Genomic DNA, 12829 nt, shown 5'->3' with positions numbered 1-12829 from the left:
TTTCATTGCCCTCCTCTGGACATGCTCCGGTTTGTCTATATCCTTCTTCAGTTGGGGTGCCCAAAACTGAACAAAGTATTCTAAGTGAGATCTAATCAGAACAAAATTAAGTGGTAGCATCACTTTTTGGGATCTGGACACTATACTCCTTTTGCTCCCAAAATCCCAATTGCCTTTTTAGCCACCGAGTCACACTGCTGTCTCATGTTCAGTGTATGATTTACTAAGATGCCTAGATCCTTTTTGCATATACTGCAGCCAAAACAGGTCTCCCCCTTCCTATAATGATGCATTTGATTGTTCTTACCTAAATGGAGGTAAGGACCTGAGGCACTCCACTTGTCATTCTTTTTCCAAGAGGATGATGAAACATTAGGAAGCACCCTTTTGTTACAATCTGTCAATGAGTTATTGATCTACCTAACAGTTATAGGATCCATACTACATTTTACCAACTTGTCAACAAGAATACCACGTGGAACCTTATCAAAAGTTTTACTGAAATTGAGATAAACTATATCCACAGCATTCCCCTGATTCAGCAAGGTAGTAACATTCTCTGGTATGATTTTAGTTTGGTGAAATTAGGTATATATAAGGTTGATTAAGAAGGGAACAGGGCATGATAACACCGAATGACATACAGCTTGAAATCACCTCCCAAGTACCTCCCAGGATCCAGGAACTACCAGTGGAAGGAGTAGCCGGTAGAAGGAAAGGGAGGAACAGAACAGCAATCAAATAGCAGGAAAAACAGATGATTAATTGAAGCATCATTAGGGCAGGATCTTCACAACAATGTGAAAAAAGTGTCCAGATCCTGCCACATGAAGCTGCTGAATCTACAACTAAAATGTCTCCTCTAGGAAGATTCATAGGTGCCCATTCATTCTAATGTTATGGCATAGTTAGTATTGTAGTGTTGCTGTAATACTAACTGCCCTAGTACCACATGAACACATGATGATGCCTTATGCTAGCCATGTCCATGCACCTCCCCCATGTGTTGCCTGAATGTTTGCTGATGGAAAGTGGATATAAATGTGCAGGCCCTTCCTCCATGGAATTGCCAGTTGGCTCATTTGCATGATCAGCGACCTTTAGAAACCAGTGCCACGTTCACAAACTGGTTTCCACTTAACATGGAGGCAGCGGATGGAATCAGCTGTTCTTGCCTCCCCCCTCCCTTCATTTATTCAGTTCATACACTGAGGAGTCAGGTGTACAGAGTTGGACTGTGGGTCTATTAAGGTCAGCATTGTCTACTATGACTGGCAGTGGTTCTTAAGCGTTTCAAGCCTTTTGTATCTCCTGCTACCTGATTCTTTTAATTGGTGATGTCAAAAACTGAACATGGAATCTGTTGCATATAAAGAATCTACTGCCATCATGTCTTGTGCAGGCCTAATCTCTTGCAATGTAGTTGCTGAGCCAGGATTGGGGAGGGTGATCTGGTGGACGCGTATGTAAGTGCTGTCAAGTCACAACCAACTTATGGCTTTAGGATGGTTAGGGCTGATCCTGCGTTGAGCAGGGGGTTGGACTAGATGGCCTGTATGGCCCCCTCCAACTCTATGATTCTGTGATTCTATGGCAATTCCAGAAAGGGGCTTTCAAAGTAAGGGAGAATCAGATGTGGTTTGCCATTGTCCTTCTTTGCAGGCTTTGTTTGGACTCCCATCCAAATACAGACCCTGTTAGCTGACAAGAAATGAGAATGGGCTATACCCTGCTGCCACCCCTCCTGATCAGGTGAATAGAACCACACAAATGTCCTTGCCCTCATTGTCCCAGGCATTCGTGTATTACAGCTGTGTGTAGGATAAAAAGCCAAAGAAAGCCTGCTGCCCTACCACTATATCGCAGTTATGTTTTGCAACAAGTGTAGACTTGCTGTGACACAATATTTGGGCTATGATGGCAGGAAAAACTATGTGTGAAGTACAGAGTGGGGAGTATTTCTACTTTGGACTCTGTGGAAGCACCATATGGACAATATAGATAAAACATCTGATGTTCTCACAATGCATACAAGGGATTTTTATCTTTTTTTCCCCATGACCCTGTGCCTCTTCAGCATGAAGTCTAGGGGGCTTGAGGGAAAATGTGAAGCACGAGCAGAAATATCTGGCAATAATAAAGTCCTCATTTTACAACCTAGTCACCTGGGAAATGAAATGGAAACAGTATGTTCAAGCAGTTGTAGGAAAACAAATGAAGTCTCTCTCTCTCTCTCTCTCTCTCTCTCTCTCTCTCTCCCACACACACACACACACACACACACATATTGATTCTTTTCTGGAAAAGGATCTTGTTGATTTCATTCATCCAGATGGTAGTTGATGAGGTAGCTGAATGAATAATATAAAAGTCACAGTGCAACAAATCTGAGAATTGAAAACAATTGATTCTGGAAAACCTGGGATAAATGTCAAAATTGGAAAGTATTTTGTTATTGTACCAATAGATCTGTATCACATTGTTGGAGAAAGATATGGCTGCCACAGCTATACTGCTTTCTAGACAAATGTTGAGAAAAAACCAAATCAAAAACCTTTTGGGTCTGCAGCCATTTAAAATTCTACCATTTAGGCTGCTAGATAAACTTTATTCTTGGATTGGTCCTTGACATTCTTTTTTCATCTGCAGATGGTTCAACTCTTAAAAGAGTTGTAAACATTTTCAGCTACTATCTGTGACTGACTTGCTTTGTTCATTATCCTTCCTGCTACCTCTGTGCTTGGCATAGACAAGATTAAGCTCTTGTAATCAATCAAATGTTATCAGCTAGATGTAGATATTTGGCACACACTTCAGATTTCAACACCCACCAATTGGAGGGAGTGCCCACATGAAACCACTAAGCTTTATATTATCACCAATGTCAGGACATATCTGAAGGGTAGCAAAATGTCTTTTGTCTGTCATATGTATTGAGACTGGGTATCTGTCACATAAGTCAGATTCACAGACTCATTCCTTCAGTTGTTAGAACTGGAATTCTAACTTTGTGTGAAGATTTGACACCATTGTTGCAAAATAAGAGGAAACATTCATAATTCATATTCATAATTTGTCAATCAGACATGTGTCAATTTGACTACCATCCAAACCATGGTTAGGAGGATTAGAACCACAGTTCCCAATAGTGAATCTGTATTGGTCAGTTAATAGCTAATACTAACCTCCAAATGATTGTCTAATGCAGGGGTGGCCAAACTGTGGCTCTTCAGAGGTCCATGGACTACAATTCCCTGCCGGCAGGAGCTCATGGGCATTGTAGGCCATGGACCTCTGAAGAGGCACAGTTTGGCCACCCCTGCTGTATAGTCACTTAAAACGATGGTTGGAAATCATTGTTTGGGGCATAGATTCAGCTGGCAAGAGGAGAAGGTTTCAGGGATTTGAACATGAGTGCTGAACCAGGCTGTATGGAAAGAAAATATTTATGCATCCAGTCTGTCCATTACACAAGCTAATAAAGCTGTATGTGAAAAGGTGGACAAATTACTGGTTAGGTAAAGTTTGTTCTGCATTTCAAGCATGTCCTAACACTGTAAACAGTGTAAATCTTGAGGCTTGATCTTCTTGCTCAAGATTTAACTGTATGAACTTTAGTTGAAAGGACTATATTGATCAGTCTTTGATTGAGTCGTTTCCCACTGAAAAGAGTAGTCATAATGACTTGTAACTGCCCTTTGATATTTCTTGATTCACTTCACAAATTCCTTCTGTCTCCCTATCAAAGAAGTCTTCCTAAGGCAACTGTGCTATGAGGAGGAGGAAAGGGGGGGTGAAGCAACTGTCACACTGTGAACATAATTGATTCAATAAATAACACTCTTAAATTCCCAAGGCCAACCTCAGAGTTTTCACTTATGTCAATTAGTGCTCTACTTAGTAAATGGTGGCAAACTTAATTTAGATGGATAGGATGTGTTAGCCTGCTCTCTCTTCCTGTGGCGATCCAGAGGAGACAGAGAAGGTAAGCACTTGCCTGAGCTTTTTTTTTTGTTAAAAAGGGGAGAATGTTTGGCCCACTTTGGAAATTATTGCTGCTTTAGAAAAAAATTATTTGTAAGAAATGAGAGAATGATGCAGAGTTTCCATGGTGTGCCGTATACATGTGGTTTCCCAAAGTCCTCAGTATGGGAGCATTTTCCATACTACATGCTGAAGATTCTGTCACCCCACCAAAGGGAGCAGGAAGATCTTATAAATGTCAGGCTTTTCTACATGGCCGTTATTGAGCACTTGCTTAGCTATGTGATGGCTACCAACTGAGCTGTAATCAATACCATTGGGTTCCTGATGGCATGCTAGGTCTACACATCTACGCTTTGCGCCTCTCGCCGCGTCAGGCCGCTGGGCAGGGAACCCCCGGCAGCCCCCGGCAGCCTATCCGGACCCTTCCTCATCATGGACAGATCCCACCCCAGAAGCCCTTCGCGAATTATTTAGTCTGCGGTGCCTGTGGCGCCGCAGGCGGTGTTTAGATTACTATACTTCAAAAAAAGACTAGTATGAGTCAGTAGTAAGATTATCATTGAAACTACCAGCCCCATTTAAATGACCAATTGCTTGCTGAGCTTGGTTAGAAATCTTGATAGAGAGATAGGTTCCTTTAGAAACATAGGAAGCTGCCTAGTAATATATCTGACAGGCAACTGTATAGTTTCATCCAGGAGTCTTCCCTTCGGGATACTGAGCTGACCTGAGCAGACTCTGTAGTTTTGGTGTCACCTTTTTCTAGCTCCCTTCCATGTCATGGCTTGCTGGTTTTCCTGTCTTGTGAACCAGGTGTCCCCCAGATTTTTTAGCTTGCAGTCACCTTTAGAATTGTGACATAGACTTCTGCAAACAAGAACAAATTGGCTGCTACAGGAGGTGGAGCCAACCACAGAACATAAAGAAGTAAGGTTTTCCATTACAATCACCCAAGAACTTTAAGATCTTTAGATCAACATCTGCTCAGGGTCCCCGGCCTTAAGGTGATGAAACTGGCCTTGACCAGGCCATGGCCCCAGCCTGGTGGAATGCATTCCTTGGAGAAATCAGGGATCTGCAGGGCTTAAATCAGTTCTGCAGGGCCTGTAAAATGGAGCTGTATCACCAACCTGATGATCGAGGCCTAAAATAACATCCACCAAGAAAGGCTGGCCTCACCACTGGGAGGAGGAGGAGAATTAGAAGACTGGCTCCTTGCCAAAGGACCCCTCTTTCTGGTCCCTTATACTTTATAGATATTCTTGGTGGGTACTAGGAGAGGGGGTGGCAGGCACTGTGGTGTCTGTGGTGATTCCTGATTTGAACTAAAAGGTTCTCTTGAAGTGTAAAGTATATGTGTCATTGTGACTCTGGAGGCTGGTTGTAATTAATCTTAGAAATTTCCTCTTTGTTTCCTTCATTTTCCTGTGTATCCTTCTCCTCTTGTCCAGCTGTCCATAAGCCCTATTTGATAACAGAGATATACATTAAGCTTTGAACTGGTTAGAACCAAAACTGAACTCAAGTGCCTCTTATATTGTTGCTGTTGTAACTAACCATGATTGTGTGAAATATTTGGAAATCTTTAGAGCGGACTGTTTTTTCTTGGACTGTCTGTAGAGTTTAAAAGAGTTGGAAAAGGAAGTTGATTGGGTTAGCCATATTGCTGACAAAGATGCAAAGTTGTCATCAAAATTATGCTAATCCAGCAATCAAAGAAGTACTTCTGTCTTTCTAAAGTAGTTTGGTCTAGTCACTGACTTGGGTAGGTGTCTACAAATGACTATGTATCTTCACTCATATACTTTCAGTATTGTAAGAGGAAAGATTGTCAGAATGGGTCTCTCTCTTACTCACCTAACACCCATGGGCCTAAACAAAGCCTGCTGCTCTATCACTGGGAAACTTGAAGACTGGCAGCTTTTACTAGCTGATGGCAAGCAAATCTGCTTCCCTATGCTTTGGGACTTTTTGCCATCATACTCATTTACTTGCAGCAAATACCTATTCCATCTTCCTGTAAATTATTCTTGTTGACATGCTTTAATAGACTCTCACTGGCAGATTTGTGGGAGTTCCTCAGGAGCAGAGACAATGCTTTGGGGGAGCCCAGATACTAGAATCTATCACCTTTAGTAGTTGTTTTGCAAACTATACCAAGCCAAAGGCCTCTATCCTAGGCCCTGGCTTGCCTGCTTTCCCTAGTCAGAGTGCAGCCCCAATGCAGTCTTGCCAGGCCTTAGTGGAGCTTGCCCAGGCGTGGGGGGGGGGCAAGAACATCTCACCAGTGCTCCCCCCCCTGAGCAGTCCCACTGTGGCCTTGCCAGGCCTCAGTGGAACTTGCCCAGGGGAGGGAAGTAAGAACACCCCACCAGCACTCCCCCCACTCACCCTGAGCAGCCCTGCCATGGCCTTGCCAGGCCTCTGTGGAGTTGCCTGGGTCAGGGGGGAAGCAAGAATGCCCTGCCAGAACGACTCCCCCTGTCCCGAGTAGCCCTGCTGTACTCTTGCTGGGCCTCGATGGAGCCTGCCTGGGGGGAGGGGGGGTAAGAAAGCCTGGGTTTTTTTTTTTCAAATGGGCTTTTTTGCTAGTATTACATGTAAATGTTGTTTGGCACACACTATCATATAGGTAGGCAGTACTGCAGATGCGTGAGGCGGTATGAAATCAGTGATTACAATCCCTGGCAGTAGGCAGCAGCTGTTACTAGTCAGAGAAAGGCAACTTGTGTGTAGGCAAGAAGCACTGCAGTCAATGCCTTTGAAAGCAGATGCCATGCTTGTTCCCTCAGTAGTACAAACCCTGAGGAAACCAAACAGATATCCAGTCAGTAATCAAACCAAAAGTGTACAGCACTGAGTTGAAGTTCCCAAACAAGCTGCAGTCAATGTAACTATTCAAACTAATAGCTTAAAACCACACTGGTTGAATTGTTTTTTTGGTTAACTTCCTCAGCAACCAAAAATAATCATAATCAATTTCAAAGTAAGATTTTATAGTATAAGGCAGTGGTCTGCAACCTTTTTTAGGCTACAGACCAGTGGGGGGGGAGGGCGATCAGGCTACCGCGCATGCGCGGCAAGTCCGTGTACAAATGTGCATGTGCGGCAGGTCCGTGCATACGCGTTTGTGCCATGCGCGGCCGCAAACGTGCATGTGTGGACCTGCTGTGCATGAATGTTTGCGGCCGCGCATGGCGCAAACATGCATATGTGAAACTGCTGTGCATGCGCGTTTGTGCCGGTGGCCGCCCTTCCCTCTCCACCCCCCCCCCCCCCGCAAAAATAAGCTTGCCGGGCTGCAAACTAATTGGCCGCTTTAGCGGCCGATCTGCTTGTGGCCTGGGAAGTTTCTCACTGCGGGGGGGGGGGGGGGGAGAGGGAGCCGTGGCCCGGTGCTGGGGCCTTCGTGTCCCGGTGGTTGGGCATCACTGCATGGCACTGCGCAGCGCCCCCCCGCGGGCAGCAGGAAGTCAGGGACGCCGGCGGGAAAGCAAGGCGAGCAGGGGCTCAGGCGGCAATGACATCCCTTGGCAAAATACTACCCCCCCCCCAGGCCTCATTAAAATTGTCAAGCGTTGACTGGTTCCCAGTGATAAAAAGGTTGGGGACCAATGCCCTAGGAGATACCTTGTACTACAAAATTAGATCTTACTTTGACATTGATTGTGATTATTTTGGTTTGAGTACTCTTCCAGTGGTAGGCAGCATTTGCCTTACTGTCTTAAAATGTCTACTTGGCATAAGTACTGCAAAGGGATATACTGGCACAAGGTGCGAAAGATCAGGGCTGTTGACAGATCTGAGACTGGTTTATATCTGCACTGTTCTTTGCAAACTGCCATGTTAAGCCATGGATTATTTCTTTTTTCTCATGCCAGAACCCTAGTGTAAGTAAGGCCCCATTCTTCTGTTATTCCTTATTTCCAAAATGAAAAAAGACAACCTCCTGTTCATGCGTACAGAAAACGTGAGGGAGGAAGAGAAAGGGAAGGATCTACTTAAAGAAGAGCCAATGTGATATAGTGGTTTGAGCATCAGATGAGAACAAGAATCCCGAGCAAAATGCCCACCCTCACCTTTCCTGGTCCCTGCCAAATGTTTGGGCCAAAATGGGCCAAACCTAGCAGGGCTTCTGCTTGGCCATTGGAGATCTGATTGGCTAAGCAGTTTTTTTTAAAGTTCCTTCAGCATCAATTACCACCATTCTACAAGGACTATGCCACTGAAGATAAAGTATGTATTTGCAAGAAAATATTTTAAGCAGTATGATAATTTAAAATGGCATCCTTTTAACATAGCTTTTGCTGGAAATATCGACGAGTCAAGTATACAACATCGCTCCCTGGCGTTTTGTGGCTGGCTCTGCCTCTTGTAGCAGCCATTTTGTGATTGACTCCACCTCCTGCAGCAGCCATTTCATAGATGTGCCCATCAGCCAGTGCAAATATTCTAAGGATACCAATGGGCTCAAAAAGTTTGAGGACCCCAGGACTAGAAAATGGGAGGCCATTATGCGACCTCCCTAGTCTGCTGCCAGTCACACGCTCTCAGCCTAAACTACCCAACAAGATTGCTGTAAGGATAAAATGGAGAAGAAAAGAATGCAAACCACTTTGTCCCCACTGGGGGAGAAATGAGTTAAAGTAAATTAAATAAGTACTTTAAAATAAAATAAAACTATGAAGACAAAGGGACATAACCAACTTTTATGCATTATTTTGCTGTATTCTTCTCCACCCTCCCCCAATTTTTCTCTCACTGTACCTAATTCTGGAGATATTGTAACTAGGCTGAGGGATATACATGGAAAGAAACAGAGTGCTTGGGTGGTAGAAAGTGCTCTTACGTCACAGCTGACTTATGGCAACTTAAGGCAAGAGATGAACAGAGACAGTTTTGCCATTGCCTGCTTCTGCATAGCAATCCTTCACTTCTTTGGTGGCCTCCCAAGTAGCTATTGAGATCTGATGAAAACAGGCTAGCCTGGGCCATCAACATCAGAGCAAAATGCTTGAGGGGACAATATTTGGCTTATCTTACCCACAATTTCCAGTTTGTTTCAACTATATTTGTTTAGATATGAATGGGTAGAGTCATGCACAAGGAACCCCAATTATCACTGTATGCAGTAGTAATTTAGACGGTCCAATAAAGATGAAGAAAGCAAGAAAACCGTCATCACCCAACAAGGCAGTAATCTCTACACAGAATCATAGAGTTGGAAGAGACTTCCAGGGTCATCTAGTCCAAGTCCCTGCAGAATGCAGGAAATTCACAACTACCTGTCCACCCACAGTGACCCCAATTTCATGCCCAGATGAGGGACTCTCCAGATATGAAGAAAATGTGGCTGTAAATTAACTTTTCCAAATTACCTGACGAAGAATGAAGATGGAATGTTAGGAGATGAATGAAGGGTTGGCATGAAGTGGGGTGGGATGAGTAGAGTTGCCAACTTCCAGGTGATTGCTGACAATCACTCACTATTACAGCTGATCTTCAGATGACAGAAATAACTTTGCCTGAAGAAAATAGCTACTTTGGAGGGTGGACTCTGTGACATTATATCCACTAAAGTCCCTCCCCAACCCCAGCCCCCACCGGCCCCAACCCCAACTATCCAGGTATCTCCCAACTCAGAGCTGAAAGGGGAAATAACTATCCCAAGGTCATCCAAATTTTGGAGAGTGGGATATTGTTGGGGGCTATTGTCCAATGATTCCTCATAGCCCCTACTTTTTAGTGCCTACTGTCTGCTTTCTTGAGTTGCTAATTGCATAAGCCTATCCCACGTCTACTCAGAGGTAAGAAGCCATATTACATGCAATGTGGTTTTTCTCAGGAAAGCATGTGCATAATTGCAGCCTAACTGAAGCCACTGGAAACCTGTAATTACTATTATAAAATGAGTAGTCATAATAATAAGAATGAAGAAAAAAGGACTAGATGTCAATAAATAATCCTGTCTGCTCATTGGTTACATGGCACCAAATTCTTTTTAATACAATGCCATCCAAAACAGAGTTCCATCCTTCTAAGGAGTGTGATGTTGTTTAGGATGGTGGTGTTGATGAGCAAAGTTCAATAACAATGCTTATTAGATGGTAACCTTACTCGGATTTTTTTCAGTAGTTTTAACAAGCAGGTTTTTAAGTACACCCAAACTTCATAGATTAACTCACAGGTTTACTGACTTTGCGATCAGAGGTCATGGCTATTCTACTTTCTTGTGTTTTATAGTTCTCCAGTCTTAGTCTCTGGATATTCATAGCTAAAACAGCAGAAGAACAGGAAGCAAAGAAATGGGAGAATGTAGTTTCCTGCTTGTCCAGGAAACTGGAAGCTAGAATGTAGTGATGCTAGGACAACATGATGCCCTTTAATTCTTTCCTTTTCCTTCCTAAATAGAGACAGATGTTTTTAGGACACCAATATAAATAATCTGATATTAGCACTATAAATTCTTTGCATTGTAATATAAACTATTTCTTCTTAATTGTTTGACTTGTTTCAGATTGCTTGGATAATCTCTAAATATGAATATGATATTTTTTTTTAAACCAAAGGACATTGATGGGTATTTCAGCTTTGGCAAAAAAATATAGTCAATGGACAAAATTACTTGTCTATATTCTTTATGCAGGGCATTACAATCATGGAGTTGCTTCTCCAAGAACAGTTTGGGAGTCCATTTTTGTAGTGAAAAAAAAGTGAGTATATATATATAGTTTCTTGTAGGGTTGTGCACGGCGGCGTCCGAATCGGCCGTTCCAGGCCAATGCAGCCAGCATCGTGCAGGGAGGGGGGGAGGCGCAGGCACTGGTGTGTAATTCTGTGCACACACGCAGGCGCACACACCTTTGGGAGGGTGCTAGAATGTGAGAAGATGGCACTGAAAAGTGATTGGTGGCTGATGCCATGTCACAGTGATTGATAAGCTGAAATGGTGGGGGGGGGGGAGTGGATTGTCCTGACTTCTGCTGAGCCTCCTGACTTGTCAGGAAACAAAAACCTGGGACAAGGCAGTCGGCAAACACAGGAGAAGACTCCCATACAAAAGCGAGCAACCACGTGTTAGCAGGGCACGGGTTTCAAAACAGGATGCTGTGCGCCTTAGATGCCTCTGTGTGGAAATTGTCTCTGTTTTGTTTGTTGATGTGCTTTCAAAAAAGAGGCTGTAGAAAAGTATTTTCTGCACAAAATGTTAGAAAAAGAGCCATTGGTCGCTAATAAATGTTCTTTGGTATGGTGATGCTTTTTTGTGTCTTTTAGGAGAAGAAATCTCAAAACTTGAACCATGTGGATATGTTCTTGTACTCAAAGAAATGTCTTGAAACTCTTTGGATTATCATTTTAATGAACATATGAGCACAGGCCTGAAAGATAATGGTCCACATGCTATTCAAGTAATATAATGATCTTGGAGTAGACTTTGTCCTTGTGCTTTAAACTTCGCATTCAGAGGAAATAATCAAAATGATGAACCATCCCCCAGGCTTGTGCTTCTGGGGTGACACTGTCATCTCAGAGGAATTGCTGTGGAAGAGGGACATTTTATTAATATGCACTGTGACGTTTTATCATATCATGCCGCCATGTGAACATTTTTCTTTAACTCAAAATGCTGGATTTGTTTGTGGGTATTTTTTTTTTCAAAACTCTATGTCAAACTCTCTCAGGTGTGCTGATATATACCTCTAAAATGTGAATAACTGTAAAACATTACCAATTTTCTGTAGAAGCTTGAAGCCATAGGTTTGAAAATGTTCATGCAATTCAAAGTTAATCAGGTGTCTGCCCATTTAAGTCCACTGAAGTTAATGGTCTTAGAAGTGTATCGCCCTGCTTAGGACAGGCCCATTATTAGATAATGAATTCCTATAGTAATAGTTTTTAGATGGTAATCTTGTTTTTTTCATGGGTGGTTCTCCCCCCCCCCCAAGTTTAACAGGTAGGTTCTAAAGGACATTCAAAATAAACATCCCTCAGATTAATTCCTATGTTTACTGAGTTTTGTGGCCAGAAGGTCATGGCCATTCCTCATGTTTTATAGTTCTGCAGCTCTTTCGAAGGGTATATCAATTATTTGGTCTACAGAGGACCTTCAGTCTTACCTGAATATCCTTATTTGAAAATAAAACAAATCATGTCCAAAGCCTTAAACTTTATAATAATGTTTTGTGTAGATGGATCTGATGGGTGTAGCACATTGCTAACAATAAATATTTACATTTGTAAAAAAAAATTATCCTGTATTGGAATTAATGTTGTGGATACTATTAAGTACAAATGCTGGAAGGATAGTTAATATCTGCACTGATCTGATATCTCCTCGCCATTGGATAGGTACCATAAACATGTTGTGGTTTGTTGGATGATGCTTAAGTAAACACCCAATATGAATATGTTAGAAATGTGTAAGCCTTGGTTAAATAAAAAATACATACAGGAATAGCAGGGAGGATGCTGTTTTGTCATAAATAATAAAATCATGTCCTTTTCAACCTTGTCACCTGCAGTTTTATGACTGAGATTGCTAGAGCAGCCTGGATTAAATTTAGATTTACCAGGCACAGCAGTTATGTCAGGTCATTTTTAATTCATTTCCTTTAGCAATAAGCCAACCTAACCAGTCATTTGAACAGCTATTTGACAGCTGGCTAATGGGAGTGGAAAGGGTGCCAACTGCCCTGCTGGCTGCCTCCCCCTTTTGCTTTTTCTATTTCTTGCTAACACAGTGGAGGGCAGGAAGAGGAAAGAAAGATGCATGTTTACACAAGGGTCTGTGTGATGCCCTATTGAACCCTGCTAGCAGGCCTAGGCACCTTACCAGCTTTTC

At 42.8% G+C, this 12829-nt stretch overlaps 1 protein-coding gene across 9 annotated transcripts in view; it reads left to right on the top strand.

Annotated features, from left to right (window-relative positions):
* PRELID2 (PRELI domain containing 2) overlaps positions 1–12829 on the top strand; it is an 82090-nt gene that overhangs the window by 58963 nt on the left and 10298 nt on the right. For 5 of the 9 annotated variants that reach the window (XR_013229279.1, XM_077326960.1, XM_077326957.1 and 2 more), the window contains 2 exons: positions 10634–10700; positions 11263–12494. Coding sequence is in view for 7 of the 9 variants with exons in the window: in XM_077326960.1 (XP_077183075.1) it covers positions 10634–10700; positions 11263–11358 (163 nt within the window). In the remaining 2 variants the exon portion in view is untranslated. Of the gene's footprint in view, positions 1–10633; positions 10701–11262; positions 12495–12829 lie in introns of those variants that run through there. The other 4 variants (XR_013229280.1, XM_077326961.1, XM_077326962.1 and 1 more) reach the window with 1 other exon arrangement.

The sequence above is a fragment of the Paroedura picta genome, chromosome 3 (genome assembly GCF_049243985.1).
Source record: "Paroedura picta isolate Pp20150507F chromosome 3, Ppicta_v3.0, whole genome shotgun sequence".
Lineage (NCBI taxonomy): Eukaryota > Metazoa > Chordata > Lepidosauria > Squamata > Gekkonidae > Paroedura > Paroedura picta.
Note: the sequence above shows the minus strand (reverse complement) of the source record. Positions and strands in the feature narration are given on the sequence as shown.